The sequence below is a fragment of the Notothenia rossii genome (genome assembly GCF_949606895.1).
Source record: "Notothenia rossii genome assembly, chromosome: 11".
Lineage (NCBI taxonomy): Eukaryota > Metazoa > Chordata > Actinopteri > Perciformes > Nototheniidae > Notothenia > Notothenia rossii.
In genome coordinates this window covers 59,188,999-59,205,543 of record NC_136910.1, presented here as the reverse complement: position 1 = coordinate 59,205,543, position 16,545 = coordinate 59,188,999, and the positions used below count along the sequence as shown (strand labels likewise).

The 16,545-nt window shown below is 42.1% G+C and overlaps 1 protein-coding gene across 1 annotated transcript in view; it reads left to right on the top strand.

The window, feature by feature from the left end:
- gfra2b (GDNF family receptor alpha 2b) overlaps nucleotides 1-16,545 on the top strand; it is a 62,306-nt gene that overhangs the window by 44,215 nt on the left and 1,546 nt on the right. Inside the window, exons 6-8 of the mRNA XM_079660502.1 lie at nucleotides 340-449; nucleotides 5,612-5,752; nucleotides 8,302-8,459. Of these exons, the coding sequence (XP_079516628.1) occupies nucleotides 340-449; nucleotides 5,612-5,752; nucleotides 8,302-8,459 (409 nt within the window). The remainder of the gene's footprint in view (nucleotides 1-339; nucleotides 450-5,611; nucleotides 5,753-8,301; nucleotides 8,460-16,545) is intronic.

Sequence of the window (16,545 nt, the reverse complement as noted above, 5' to 3'; positions counted from 1 at the left end):
AATAGAAAAAATAAAGAAAATGAGAAATACAATATCATTTTAAATCAAATCAAAAAGGTAAATCAGTAAAAATATATATATAATAACAATAAAGCAAAATTAAATTAAATTCTGAAAAAGGAAAATTAATAATAATATTTATAGCACAAAAAAAGAATTGAATATTTTGAAATTGAATTAAAATAAAACAAAATAAGATTACAAAAATAATTGCAGTGTCGACAAAGCATGAGAAAAAACAGAGAAATTAACCAATATCAGATTTTCCACTGAGAGGCAATCTGCACAGGACTTCAGGGGTTATCTGATTAACACTGAAGTGTTTCCGTGTTTCTTCAGGTCTCGTCTCGCTGACTACCACATGAACTGCCGGCCGACGCCCCACAGCGTCACCAGCTGCCCCAACGAACACTTCCACGGCTGCCTCATGGCCTACGTGGGCCTCATCGGTGAGTGAAATAAAGGAAATAACACTAAAACTAATATTGTTTACAGTTTCTTTTAGAGCCAAAGTGACTCCAGGCTCAGACCTGGATCTCTGGGGGTTAGATCTGAGTGAGGATTGAAACGAGGTGAAGCAAAAACTATTACAAACAAATCAAATGAATGGACAATAAGGCGACATGCAGTCTCCATGTGAACGCATCTCTTCACAGACACCTTTCCTTTCACCTGTGTTAAAGCACAGCACGCATGGTGATGAATTATCAGAGATGGCAAAAGTACACACTTCCTTTACTCAGAGGTACAGATACTTGTGTTTAAAAATACTCTGGTGAAAGTAGAAGTACTGACTAAACTTCTTTACTCAAGTAAATATTTTTTTATAATTTATATTAATAGAACAATAATGTCATTGTTAGCTAATGAATGTTTCCATGGTGACCAACGGCAACATGACAACGTTTTCATTGGTCCCTCTTCTTTAGAGAAGACCAGGAAATGATGGATACACGGATCGTGTTCAAATCAATAGGCACGCAATGACTCTAAATAATAATGATCACGCCACCAAACACACATTCAGACTAAAGGAACCAGCCTGTTTGGAAAATGAGAGAAGTAGAAAGTACAGGTATTTGAGTTCAACATGTAAGAAGTAGAAAGTACAGGTATTTGAGTTCAACATGTAAGAAGTAGAAAGTACAGGTATTTGAGTTCAAAGTGTAAGAAGTAGAAAGTACAGGTATTTGAGTTCAACATGTGAGAAGTAGAAAGTACAGGTATTTGAGTTCAACATGTAAGAAGTAGAAAGTACAGGTATTTGAGTTCAACATGTGAGAAGTAGAAAGTACAGGTATTTGAGTTCAACATGTAAGAAGTAGAAAGTACAGGTATTTGAGTTCAACATGTAAGAAGTAGAAAGTACAGGTATTTGTGTTCAACATGTAAGAAGTAGAAAGTACAGGTATTTGTGTTCAACATGTAAGAAGTAGAAAGTACAGGTATTTGTGTTCAACATGTAAGAAGTAGAAAGTACAGGTATTTGTGTTCAACATGTAAGAAGTAGAAAGTACAGGTATTTGAGTTCAACATGTAAGAAGTAGAAAGTACAGGTATTTGAGTTCAACATGTAAGAAGTAGAAAGTACAGGTATTTGTGTTCAACATGTAAGAAGTAGAAAGTACAGGTATTTGTGTTCAACATGTAAGAAGTAGAAAGTACAGGTATTTGTGTTCAACATGTAAGAAGTAGAAAGTACAGGTATTTGAGTTCAACATGTAAGAAGTAGAAAGTACAGGTATTTGAGTTCAACATGTAAGAAGTAGAAAGTACAGGTATTTGAGTTCAACATGTAAGAAGTAGAAAGTACAGGTATTTGTGTTCAACATGTGAGAAGTAGAAAGTACAGGTATTTGAGTTCAACATGTAAGAAGTAGAAAGTACAGGTATTTGAGTTCAACATGTAAGAAGTAGAAAGTACAGGTATTTGTGTTCAACATGTAAGAAGTAGAAAGTACAGGTATTTGAGTTCAACATGTAAGAAGTAGAAAGTACAGGTATTTGAGTTCAACATGTAAGAAGTAGAAAGTACAGGTATTTGAGTTCAACATGTAAGAAGTAGAAAGTACAGGTATTTGTGTTCAACATGTGAGAAGTAGAAAGTACAGGTATTTGAGTTCAACATGTAAGAAGTAAAAAGTACAGGTATTTGTGTTCAACATGTAAGAAGTAGAAAGTACAGGTATTTGAGTTCAACATGTAAGAAGTAGAAAGTACAGGTATTTGAGTTCAACATGTAAGAAGTAGAAAGTACAGGTATTTGAGTTCAACATGTAAGAAGTAGAAAGTACAGGTATTTGAGTTCAACATGTGAGAAGTAGAAAGTACAGGTATTTGTGTTCAACATGTGAGAAGTAGAAAGTACAGGTATTTGAGTTCAACATGTGAGAAGTAGAAAGTACAGGTATTTGAGTTCAACATGTAAGAAGTAGAAAGTACAGGTATTTGTGTTCAACATGTAAGAAGTAGAAAGTACAGGTATTTGTGTTCAACATGTAAGAAGTAGAAAGTACAGGTATTTGTGTTCAACATGTAAGAAGTAGAAAGTACAGGTATTTGAGTTCAACATGTAAGAAGTAGAAAGTACAGGTATTTGTGTTCAACATGTAAGAAGTAGAAAGTACAGGTATTTGTGTTCAACATGTGAGAAGTAGAAAGTACAGGTATTTGAGTTCAACATGTGAGAAGTAGAAAGTACAGGTATTTGAGTTCAACATGTAAGAAGTAGAAAGTACAGGTATTTGAGTTCAACATGTAAGAAGTAGAAAGTACAGGTATTTGTGTTCAACATGTAAGAAGTAGAAAGTACAGGTATTTGTGTTCAACATGTAAGAAGTAGAAAGTACAGGTATTTGTGTTCAACATGTAAGAAGTAGAAAGTACAGGTATTTGTGTTCAACATGTAAGAAGTAGAAAGTACAGGTATTTGAGTTCAACATGTAAGAAGTAGAAAGTACAGGTATTTGAGTTCAACATGTAAGAAGTAGAAAGTACAGGTATTTGAGTTCAACATGTAAGAAGTAGAAAGTACAGGTATTTGTGTTCAACATGTAAGAAGTAGAAAGTACAGGTATTTGAGTTCAACATGTGCGAAGTAGAAAGTACAGGTATTTGAGTTCAACATGTGAGAAGTAGAAAGTACAGGTATTTGAGTTCAACATGTGAGAAGTAAAAAGTACAGGTATTTGAGTTCAACATGTAAGAAGTAGAAAGTACAGGTATTTGTGTTCAACATGTAAGAAGTAGAAAGTACAGGTATTTGTGTTCAACATGTGAGAAGTAGAAAGTACAGGTATTTGAGTTCAACATGTAAGAAGTAAAAAGTACAGGTATTTGAGTTCAACATGTAAGAAGTAGAAAGTACAGGTATTTGAGTTCAACATGTAAGAAGTAGAAAGTACAGGTATTTGAGTTCAACATGTAAGAAGTAGAAAGTACAGGTATTTGAGTTCAACATGTGAGAAGTAGAAAGTACAGGTATTTGTGTTCAACATGTGAGAAGTAGAAAGTACAGGTATTTGAGTTCAACATGTGAGAAGTAGAAAGTACAGGTATTTGAGTTCAACATGTAAGAAGTAGAAAGTACAGGTATTTGTGTTCAACATGTAAGAAGTAGAAAGTACAGGTATTTGTGTTCAACATGTAAGAAGTAGAAAGTACAGGTATTTGTGTTCAACATGTAAGAAGTAGAAAGTACAGGTATTTGAGTTCAACATGTAAGAAGTAGAAAGTACAGGTATTTGTGTTCAACATGTAAGAAGTAGAAAGTACAGGTATTTGTGTTCAACATGTGAGAAGTAGAAAGTACAGGTATTTGAGTTCAACATGTGAGAAGTAGAAAGTACAGGTATTTGAGTTCAACATGTAAGAAGTAGAAAGTACAGGTATTTGAGTTCAACATGTAAGAAGTAGAAAGTACAGGTATTTGTGTTCAACATGTAAGAAGTAGAAAGTACAAGTATTTGTGTTCAACATGTAAGAAGTAGAAAGTACAGGTATTTGTGTTCAACATGTAAGAAGTAGAAAGTACAGGTATTTGTGTTCAACATGTAAGAAGTAGAAAGTACAGGTATTTGAGTTCAACATGTAAGAAGTAGAAAGTACAGGTATTTGAGTTCAACATGTAAGAAGTAGAAAGTACAGGTATTTGAGTTCAACATGTAAGAAGTAGAAAGTACAGGTATTTGTGTTCAACATGTAAGAAGTAGAAAGTACAGGTATTTGAGTTCAACATGTGAGAAGTAGAAAGTACAGGTATTTGTGTTCAACATGTAAGAAGTAGAAAGTACAGGTATTTGAGTTCAACATGTGAGAAGTAGAAAGTACAGGTATTAGTGTTCAACATGTGAGAAGTAGAAAGTACAGGTATTAGTGTTCAACATGTGAGAAGTAGAAAGTTCAGGTATTTGAGTTCAACATGTAAGAAGTAGAAAGTACAGGTATTTGTGTTCAACATGTAAGAGGTAGAAAGTACAGGTATTTGAGTTCAACATGTAAGAAGTAGAAAGTACAGGTATTTGTGTTCAACATGTAAGAAGTAGAAAGTACAGGTATTTGTGTTCAACATGTAAGAAGTAGAAAGTACAGGTATTTGAGTTCAACATGTAAGAAGTAGAAAGTACAGGTATTTGTGTTCAACATGTAAGAAGTAGAAAGTACAGGTATTTGTGTTCAACATGTGAGAAGTAGAAAGTTCAGGTATTTGTGTTCAACATGTAAGAAGTAGAAAGTACAGGTATTTGAGTTCAACATGTAAGAAGTAGAAAGTACAGGTATTTGAGTTCAACATGTAAGAAGTAGAAAGTACAGGTATTTGTGTTCAACATGTAAGAAGTAGAAAGTACAGGTATTTGAGTTCAACATGTAAGAAGTAGAAAGTACAGGTATTTGAGTTCAACATGTAAGAAGTAGAAAGTACAGGTATTTGAGTTCAACATGTAAGAAGTAGAAAGTACAGGTATTTGAGTTCAACATGTGCGAAGTAGAAAGTACAGGTATTTGTGTTCAACATGTAAGAAGTAGAAAGTACAGGTATTTGTGTTCAACATGTAAGAAGTAGAAAGTACAGGTATTTGAGTTCAACATGTAAGAAGTAGAAAGTAAAGGTATTTGAGTTCAACATGTAAGAAGTAGAAAGTACAGGTATTTGAGTTCAACATGTGAGAAGTAGAAAGTACAGGTATTTGAGTTCAACATGTAAGAAGTAGAAAGTACAGGTATTTGAGTTCAACATGTGAGAAGTAGAAAGTACAGGTATTTGAGTTCAACATGTAAGAAGTAGAAAGTACAGGTATTTGAGTTCAACATGTGAGAAGTAGAAAGTACAGGTATTTGTGTTCAACATGTAAGAAGTAGAAAGTACAGGTATTTGTGTTCAACATGTAAGAAGTAGAAAGTACAGGTATTTGTGTTCAACATGTGAGAAGTAGAAAGTACAGGTATTTGAGTTCAACATGTGAGAAGTAGAAGTAACAAGTCGTCAGCAAAATAAGTCGTGGAGTAAAGTACTGATACCAGAAACATGTACTTAAGTACAGTAACAAAGTATTTGTACTCCACTACTTCCCACCTCCTGGTCATATTGTATTTGTATTTCTTTTTGTTCCAGGGTCTGATGTGACCCCTAACTATAGCGACAGCAGCCCCTCCAACATCAGCCTCAGCCTCTGGTGCTCCTGCAGGGGGACAGGAGCTCAGGAGAGAGAGTGTGAGGCCTTTCATAGAGACTTCACACACAACTCCTGCCTCAGTGAGTCACACACACACACACACACACACACACACACACACACACACACACACACACACACACACACACACACACACACACACACACACACACACACACACACACACACACACACACACACACACAGTATAATAACCTGCTTATCTTTTGTTACTGTACATTTTATATGTCCACATGTATATTTTGTAATGCTATTTTATTTCTAATGGAGACGTATCAATAGAGTACTTCTTATCTAACCTTACACACACAATAGATCCAGTTAATCTTCCTCCTGTTCCTGGTCTATTTTTAGATTTAGAAACAACTCACAGTGCAGATTATTTAATGACGCACTGCTGAGGGATATGAATGATTTATCTCAGAGAATAAAGGTTCGTACTCGCTCTGTGTTACATGAATGTTTTCAATCTGATTGGTTCCTACGTGATGACTCCTTCCATTCTGGAGAGGATCACAGATACATGGATCCTGAGATTCAAGCTCAAGCCGGGGACCAGGGATTATTAAGTATTCAGAAAAAGATAACATTTTCAGAAAAAGTAAGATTTGATATCTTTGAAAAAAGTCCGATTTTTGTAGAAAAAAAGTCCGATTTTTGAGAAAAAGTCAGAATTTTTTAGATTTTTGAGAAAAAGTATGATTTTTTTAGATTTTTGAGAAAAAGTATGATTTTTGAGTTTTTGGAGAAAAAGTGACCAGTGAGATTTCAAAATGAACAATTGAGAATTTTGAGGGAAATTCAGATGTTTTAGATTGTAGAGAAACATTTTTTGAGATTTTTGAGGTAAAAGTAAAAAAATATATATTTTTGAGAAAAAAGTCCGAATTTTGTGAAATTTTGATAACAAGTCCGAATTTTTAGAGAAAGTCAGAATTTTTTTATGTTTAAAAAAAAGTCCGAATTGAGAAAAAACTCAGATTTTTTAGATTTCAGAGAAAAAAAATCAAATTTTTGAGGAAAAGTCAGAATTTTGAGGAAAAGTAAAAAAAAAAATACAAATTTGAGAAAAAGTCAGATTTTTAAGAAAAAGTCAGATTTTTGAGAAAAAGTTAGAATTTTGAGATTTTTGAGAAAAAGTTAGAATGTTGATAAAAAGTCAAAATTTTGAGAGAAATTCAGAATGTTGAGAGAATTTCAGGAAAAGCCAACCTTTGGAAAAACAACTCAGTATTTTGCACCTGACAGGATGTATGTAGAGCGAGAAGAACCGATATTCCTCCATCTTGTGACCGTGTAACTCCCTGTTGCTATTGGGCTAGGGAAACCAAAGGGAAATAACACGACCAGAGTGGAATTGGTAAAAATTATAATTGGCTATATTATACCGGGTGATACCAAAGGCAGGCAAGCAGCCTGAAACAGGCCAACGGCTGATATAACCAGCAACACAAGGAGAACTTCAAAAGGAAGTTATAAAGAAACAAAACCTCTCGTTACACGTGGTACAAAATGGAAATGAGGAAAGCTGCACAAACACAGCTGCAGCTGATCAACAGGTGCTAATCACCTGGGTCTAAGCTAACACGTTACACAAATATCAACAGCTGATCAACAGGTGCTAATCACCTGGGTCTAAGCTAACACGTTACACAAATATCAACAGCTGATCAACAGGTGCTAATCACCTGGGTCTAAGCTAACACGTTACACAAATATCAACAGCTGATCAACAGGTGCTAATCACCTGGGTCTAAGCTAACACGTTACACAAATATCAACAGCTGATCAACAGGTGCTAATCACCTAAGCTAACAATCCTAAACACAAATTACACAAATATCAACAGCTGGTCAACAGGTGCTAATCACCTGGGTCTAAGCTCACAATTATAGACACAACACAATACGAGGCACGACACACTACTTGCACTCTGCTAAGCAGTCTACTAGTTACAGGGGAGCTAATAGCATGAACACAGGAGTAAGGTATCACGAGGCTAGAGGCGTCTGTCTCCCAACACAGAGCCTCCAGAATGATCTCCGTTCCCAGTCACTGTACTCCTCCCCCGCAAGACGTGCCGGAGGAGGGCGGGGATTGGATGACGTCTATCCAATCACCGGTTCGGATGTTGCGAGGGCGGGACGAGCAGTGGCATCGGAGGAACTGCGCAGCTCGTGTACACACACACACACACACACACACACACACACACACACACACACACACACACATACACACACACACACACACATACACACACACACACACACACACACACACACACACACACACACACACACACACACACACACACACACACACACACACACACACACACACACACACACACAAACAGAATTAACAGCCCCAGGAAGGCAGCGGCTGTAACGCTCCCTCTCTTGGATATCAGCATGTGAAGGACACTGTTCAGGAACTAGTTGATGCTCTGTATGTGATGACTCCTTCTGGAGAGGATCACAGATACATGGATCCTGAGATTGAAGCTCAAGCCGGGGACCAGGGATTATTCAAAATGTTACCTTTGGTATCATGTGTACTGATTTTCCTAAAAGGGACTAATAAAGGTATTCTGATTCTGTTACAGAGAATGCCATACAGTCTTTTGGATACGGATCAGAAGGAGGGACTCTCCACGTCACCGAGACGTCCTCCACCCTCCTCCCCCCCGCCCCCCCGCTGCAGGGGAACACTCTGAAGCCCATGGACAGCGCCTGCATGTTCTCCACCTGCGCCAACCTGCAGGTGAGGCTGAATGGTCACCTATCATGGTGGTAAACCTGAGAGAGAGAGAGAGAGAGAGAGAGAGAGAGTTTGAGCTCCGTTCTGTTTCAGAAAGGATCCTTGATGTGGTTTGGAACATGATAGGGAGTTTAGTCACGGCAGCGTTTAGCTGAGTGTCTGCTGGGAGAGTTCTCCTCATTTGATCCACGCTTCATCAAATAACTTTGAGTGGAGCCAGAAGTTGGAGTACCAAACTCTGACTCCAGGCACTCATCTGACTACCTCACTGAGAAAGGTATGTGCACCCCTGATAACAGGAGACCTTTAGTGTGTGATGGTTTACACACGAACTCCCGTCTCCACCGTGTTATGACTCGTGCAGTTTGTGTTAACCACAGATCTTTAAGGCTCACATCCCAAAACCCATCCAGAAGACCATTGACTTACACTTTATTGGATTTAATTGTATTAAATGCATGTAATTATTCACCCATCACAACCTTTCTTCTGACTCGTGAATCCATTGAGATCGAACCTCTTTACGACACGCCAGTTAAACCCCAAACAGGAGATACTATAGACGACAAGAAACACACAAACTACCTCAATTATAAATAGAGAAGTTCAATTATTAAAGCAATTAAATAAACTAAAACTGGAACAACTGCAAGTGAAATGGGAAAACATTAAAAATGTAAATCACCCGAAGGATACAAGTGATGTAACCTTTGGGTGATTTTGCACGTTATTCCATATTTAAACAGAATCTGCAGCTTCATGAATAAAATGTACAAATAACTTCCAGCTGTGTGCGTCTCTCTTTAGTGTCCCCTGGTCTCCCAGCTGTGTGCGTCTCTCTTTAGTGTCCCCTGGTCTCCCAGCTGTGTGCGTCACTCTTTAGTGTCCCCTGGTCTCCCAGCTGTGTGCGTCACTCTTTAGTGTCCCCTGGTCTCCCAGCTGTGTGCGTCACTCTTTAGTGTCCCCTGGTCTCCCAGCTGTGTGCGTCACTCTTTAGTGTCCCCTGGTCCCCCAGCTGTGTGCGTCTCTCTTTAGTGTCCCCTGGTCTCTCAGCTGTGTGCGTCACTCTTTAGTGTCCCCTGGTCTCCCAGCTGTGTGCGTCACTCTTTAGTGTCCCCTGGTCTCCCAGCTGTGTGCGTCACTCTTTAGTGTCCCCTGGTCTCCCAGCTGTGTGCGTCTCTCTTTAGTGTCCCCTGGTCTCCCAGCTGTGTGCGTCTCTCTTTAGTGTCCCCTGGTGTCCCAGCTCTGTGCGTCACTCTTTAGTGTCCCCTGGTCTCCCAGCTGTGTGCGTCACTCTTTAGTGTCCCCTGCTCTCCCAGCTGTGTGCGTCACTCTTTAGTGTCCCCTGGTCTCCCAGCTGTGTGCGTCTCTCTTTAGTGTCCCCTGGTCTCCCAGCTGTGTGCGTCTCTCTTTAGTGTCCCCTGGTGTCCCAGCTCTGTGCGTCACTCTTTAGTGTCCCCTGGTCTCCCAGCTGTGTGCGTCACTCTTTAGTGTCCCCTGGTCTCCCAGCTGTGTGCGTCACTCTTTAGTGTCCCCTGGTCTCCCAGCTCTGTGCGTCACTCTTTAGTCTCCCCTGGTCTCCCAGCTGTGTGCGTCACTCTTTAGTGTCCCCTGGTCTCCCAGCTGTGTGCGTCACTCTTTAGTGTCCCCTGGTCTCCAGCTGTGTGCGTCACTCTTTAGTGTCCCCTGGTCTCCCAGCTGTGTGCGTCACTCTTTAGTGTCCCCTGGTCTCCAGCTGTGTGTGTCACTCTTTAGTGTCCCCTGGTCTCCCACCTGTGTGCGTCACTCTTTAGTGTCCCCTGGTCTCCAGCTGTGTGCGTCACTCTTTAGTGTCCCCTGGTCCCCAGCTGTGTGCGTCACTCTTTAGTGTCCCCTGGTCTCCCACCTGTGTGCGTCACTATTTAGTGTCCCCTGGTCCCCCAGCTGGCTGCGTCACTCTTTAGTTTCCCCTGGTCTCCCAGCTGTGTGCGTCACTCTTTAGTGTCCCCTGGTCTCCAGCTGTGTGCGTCACTCTTTAGTGTCCCCTGGTCTCCCAGCTGTGTGCGTCACTCTTTAGTGTCCCCTGGTCTCCAGCTGTGTGCCTCACTCTTTAGTGTCCCCTGGTCTCCCAGCTGTGTGCGTCACTCTTTAGTGTCCCCTGGTCTCCCAGCTGTGTGCGTCACTCTTTAGTGTCCCCTGGTCTCCAGCTGTGTGCCTCACTCTTTAGTGTCCCCTGGTCTCCCAGCTGTGTGCGTCACTCTTTAGTGTCCCCTGGTCCCCGTTGTGTTTTGAGATTCTTAAAATCACAATATAATTGTTTTTTATTTGACAAAACTAATTTCAATGAACAGAATATTACTATAAACATATTTTGTTGCACACACTGTGTCGTTCTCCATCAATATTTCCATTAGCAATGTATTAACTGGACTTCAAGGTGTAATGTTGAGTTTAAGAAATATTCATCCTCAGTAAAAAAGTTAGATACAATCTCCGTCGCACCGTTTCCTGTCCATAAAACTCCAAACCTTCTCTTTGTCTGAACTCCCCTGCCTCTATAGTTCCTGTTCTCTGTGTTTTGACAGAGCATCAGTCTCCTCTGGTGTTCACGGGAAAGAGAGGAAGGGCCTGTGGAAAGAGAAATAAATGCACTCAGACAGTAAAGTATATCCAGACTGTCGGAACAGATTTATTTACCCGCCGCTCTCTCCGTCACCTTCACACACATTAGAGTGTCAAAGCCCGTCCATTACGTACCGGAGAGGTTAAAGGACGTGATGAATGCCTCTCCATTATGTAAGAGATGAATTATAGAATACCTCTACATATATAATATTACTGAAAATAGACGGGTTTTACTCAACAGCTTCATTTCTAACAATTCTAATGAGACAATATGAGCTGGATGTAAGTGTGCTTTATTTATAGAGAACATTGCAGACACAAAGGTAACTCAAAGGGATTCATATAAGTATTATTACTAAAGAAATGGGAGGGAAAACAATCCGTAAAAGAGCGATACAAATCAGCAGATTCTGCAAGAGCTGCAGAAGTATTTTAATATAATATTATTGAAATGGCCAAAGGGAAAGCTGCGGTAAACAGAGACGTTCTGAGCCTCGATTTAAAAAAAGGAGGTTTATTCCAGATCTGCGGTGCATAGAAGCTGAAAGCTGCTTCCACATGTCTGGTTATCTTTTCATCAAGTCAATGAAAGTAGGAGAATACCATGTGGCGTCCCGGCTCGTGGACGTAACATGGTGGAATTGGTCAATTAGAAGTTGTTTATTGAGTGAGCTCAATAAAACAAGCAGCCACAATGAAAAGGAAAGGGCCACAAAGGCACCGGTTTCAACAAGCAAACAAAAGGAACTAAGGAAGACTCTTTAAATAAGAGTTTTACAGTTTAGTACACAAGCTAAGTAACTAACAAACAAATGAACAAAAGAAAACCTCACTTCTAAAGTGGGAAAAAGGAATTGGTCTAAAAAAAATAGGCTGTTAGAAATCACAGCCTGGAGACAAGCTAACAACAGTGAACGTTGCACTTAGGATAAACAGATACAAGTGCACAAATATACAAACAGCTAAGTGAAGCACTGTTAACGGGGCTATGACAGAGTGTAGGGAGGGAGCACAGGGAGACGCTGACTAGCTGCGGTGCACACGGTCTTGTAGTTGTCTTGGGAAGGTGTGTGCGGGGATTGGAGAGTCGGGCCGGCATGCTCCAATCCAGATCTTCGGTCACGCCTACCGGGGGAGGGACAGGAAGCTGTCGTCCAATGGCGTCCGGGCAACGGCACAGCTCATATACATATATAACACACAGCTGCAGACACTACAGAAAGGTTAATGGGCAGAGAGCGGCCGTAACATACCAACATTAATAATATGATCATATTTCCCTGAAGTCCCTCCATGTTTCTTTGCAGATGACACCCTGTTAGATACTTCCTATGTGACCCTCAGATTGATGAACAGCACCCTGAGGGTGAGCATTTCAGCAAGAAGCATCCAAACACACTGCAACAATGTAAGATCTGCCAAGTACATTCGTCTCATTTCTAGTCAGATTATGTCGTTACACTTGTTATAGACTTAATGACCTGAGCCTTGTTTTTAGACGAGGCATCTGAAGCATCTTTTTAAGTGAAAGTCTCTTAAAAGCATCTTCTTTTAGAGGAACTTCTCCAGCTAACGTCAGCAAACAGGAAGCGTCTGAAGCGTCTCTGGCTTCCTCTGTTCAAACATTCCCTGATTCTGGTCAAATAGTTCAACATGAGTTCTCCCAGCTAAACACGAGATCTCATTTATCTAACTATCCATCTTTACTTCAAGAGACCTCACTAAGCCATGTTGCATTTGTTCCATCGGCAGACCTGTTCACTTACTGAAAGAGAAGACGCCTTGTTGTTATTATTTATTTACTTGTTTTTGGAGCAGCATTCTTTCCAGGGAACGCTCTCCATGCCTCAGTGTTTTCTCTGTGTCTGCAGCTGAAATGTGGAAAGTGTGTGTGAGGATGTGTGTGTGAGGACGTGTGTGTGAGGACGTGTGTGTGAGGACGTGTGTGTGAGGACGTGTGTGTGAGGACGTGTGTGTGAGGATGTGTGTGTGAGGACGTGTGTGTGAGGACGTGTGTGTGAGGACGTGTGTGTGAGGATGTGTGTGTGAGGACGTGTGTGTGAGGACATGTGTGTGAGGACGTGTGTGTGAGGACGTGTGTGTGAGGATGTGTGTGTGAGAATGTGTGTGTGAGGACGTGTGTGTGAGGACGTGTGTGTGAGGACGTGTGTGTGAGAACGTGTGTGTGAGGACGTGTGTGTGAGGACGTGTGTGTGAGGACGTGTGTGTGAGGACGTGTGTGTGAGGACGTGTGTGTGAGTATGTGTGTGTGAGGATGTGTGTGTGAGAATGTGTGTGTGAGGATGTGTGTGTGAGGATGTGTGTGTGAGTATGTGTGTGTGAGGATGTGTGTGTGAGGACGTGTGTGTGAGGACGTGTGTGTGAGGACGTGTGTTTGAGGACGTGTGTGTGAGAAAGTGTGTGTGAGGATGTGTGTGTGAGGATGTGTGTGTGAGGACGTGTGTGTGAGGATGTGTGTGTGAGTATGTGTGTGTGAGGATGTGTGTGTGAGGACGTGTGTGTGAGGACGTGTGTGTGAGGACGTGTGTGAGGACGTGTGTGTGAGGATGTGTGTGTGAGGACGTGTGTGTGAGGACGTCTGTGTGAGGACGTGTGTGTGAGGACGTGTGTGTGAGGACGTGTGTGTGAGGATGTGTGTGTGAGGACGTGTGTGTGAGGACGTCTGTGTGAGGACGTGTGTGTGAGGACGTGTGTGTGAGGACGTCTGTGTGAGGACGTGTGTGTGAGGACGTGTGTGAGGACGTGTGTGTGAGGATGTGTGTGTGAGGACGTGTGTGTGAGGACGTGTGTGTGAGGACGTGTGTGTGAGTATGTGTGTGTGAGGATGTGTGTGTGAGAATGTGTGTGTGAGGATGTGTGTGTGAGGATGTGTGTGTGAGGACGTGTGTGTGAGGATGTGTGTGTGAGGACGTGTGTGTGAGGACGTGTGTGTGAGGATGTGTGTGTGAGGATGTGTGTGTGAGGATGTGTGTGTGAGGACGTGTGTGTGAGGATGTGTGTGTGAGGACGTGTGTGTGAGGACGTGTGTGTGAGGATGTGTGGGTGAGGATGTGTGGGTGAGGATGTGTGTGTGAGGACGTGTGTGTGAGGATGTGTGTGTGAGGACGTGTGTGTGAGAATGTGTGTGTGAGGACGTGTGTGTGAGGACGTGTGTGTGAGGACGTGTGTGTGAGGATGTGTGTGTGTGGACGTGTGTGTGAGGACGTGTGTGTGAGGACGTGTGTGTGAGGACGTGTGTGTGAGGATGTGTGTGTGAGGACGTGTGTGTGAGGACGTGTGTGTGAGAATGTGTGTGTGAGGACGTGTGTGTGAGGACGTGTGTGTGACGACGTGTGTGTGAGGACGTGTGTGTGTGGACGTGTGTGTGAGGATGTGTGTGTGAGGACGTGTGTGTGAGGACGTGTGTGTGAGGATGTGTGTGTGAGGATGTGTGTGTGAGGACGTGTGTGTGAGGATGTGTGTGTGAGGACGTGTGTGTGTGAGGATGTGTGTGTGAGGACGTGTGTGTGAGGATGTGTGTGTGAGGACGTGTGTGTGACAATGTGTGTGTGAGGACGTGTGTGTGAGGATGTGTGTGTGTGAGGATGTGTGTGTGAGGACGTGTGTGTGAGGACGTGTGTGTGAGGATGTGTGTGTGAGGATGTGTGTGTGAGGACGTGTGTGTGAGGATGTGTGTGTGAGGACGTGTGTGTGAGGATGTGTGTGTGAGGACGTGTGTGTGAGGATGTGTGTGTGAGGACGTGTGTGTGACAATGTGTGTGTGAGGACGTGTGTGTGAGGACGTGTGTGTGAGGACGTGTGTGTGAGGACGTGTGTGTGAGGACGTGTGAGGATGTGTGTGTGAGGACGTGTGTGTGAGGATGTGTGTGTGAGGACGTGTGTGTGAGGACGTGTGTGTGAGGAAGTGTGTGAGGACGTGTGTGTGAGGATGTGTGTGTGAGGACGTGTGTGTGAGGAAGTGTGTGTGAGGGTGTGTGTGTGAGGACGTGTGTGTGAGGATGTGTGTGTGAGGACGTGTGTGTGAGGACGTGTGTGTGAGGACGTGTGTGTGAGGACGTGTGTGTGAGGACGTGTGCGTGAGGACGTGTGCGTGAGGACGTGTGCGTGAGGACGTGTGCGTGAGGACGTGTGCGTGAGGATGTGTGCGTGAGGACGTGTGTGTGAGGACGTGTGTGTGAGGACGTGTGCGTGAGGACGTGTGCGTGAGGACGTGTGTGTGTTTCATGCACGTACGTGGCAGGTAACACATGTTCTATTACCATTCACTTTGTGCTGTTTTGTCTGCATTAAACAAAGGGTCCAGATGACCCCCCCTCGTTTTGATGCTTCTCTTTTTGTGCCGCTCACACTGGAAAGAATGCTGCTCCAAAAACAAGTAAATAAATAATAACAACAAGGCGTCTTCTCTTTCAGTAAGTGAACAGGTCTGCCGATGGAACAAGTGCAACATGGCTTAGTGAGATCTCTTGAAGTAAAGATGGATAGTTATATAAATGAGATCTCGTGTTTAGCTGGGAGAACTCATGTTGAACTATTTGACCAGAATCAGGGAATGTTTGAACAGAGGAAGCCAGAGACGCTTCAGACGCTTCCTGTTTGCTGACGTTAGCTGGAGAAGTTCCTCTAAAAGAAGATGCTTTTAAGAGACTTTCACTTAAAAAGATGCTTCAGATGCCTCGTCTAAAAACAAGGCTCAGGTCATTAAGTCTATAACAAGTGTAACGACATAATCTGACTAGAAATGAGACGAATGTACTTGGCAGGTTTTACATGTTGCAGTGTGAACATAGACTTTAGCCTGTATTTTTTTACATTCAGTGAAAAACTGTGTATTATTATTATTATTATTATTATATTCTGTACGCTGAGTTAGAAACTAGCAGCTCAGTTTTGCAGTGAACCTTTTGCCTTTTACCACATTCACACAAATCTCCTACAATGTGACCCCCCCCCCCCCCCCCCACCCCCTCGCCCCTATATTGAGTTTCTGCAGTAATGTGTGCAAACTGCTGTCTGTCAGCACTATGAGAACATTTGTAAAAACTGGAATATTGTTCATTTCCAGTAAGAAATGGATCCCCGGTGGAGCGGCAGATACCGAGACGTGGAATAAAAGAGTTCCCAGCAGAGTCCCTCAGGACGCAATCTGTGTCTCTGAATCATATCGCCTCCCCACAGCCATGAACACAGCTGTATCATATACACTGTGTATATATAATTATACATATATACAGCTATCATTACCGTCTGCAGGCAATCACAGTTTGATAATGAGCGCCTCCACCGTGACGGTGTGTATCATCAGCGCTGATAATGATGCTCTCCATTATGGTTTATCTCTCTCTGAAGAGACTTTTCCTCCCTCAGCGAGAGATAGCATCTGATTGGCTCTGCCGCCCAGGTACGGGAGGAGATATGCTAATGAGGCGCTGACAAAGAGGCTGATGGGAAATGCAGATAATGA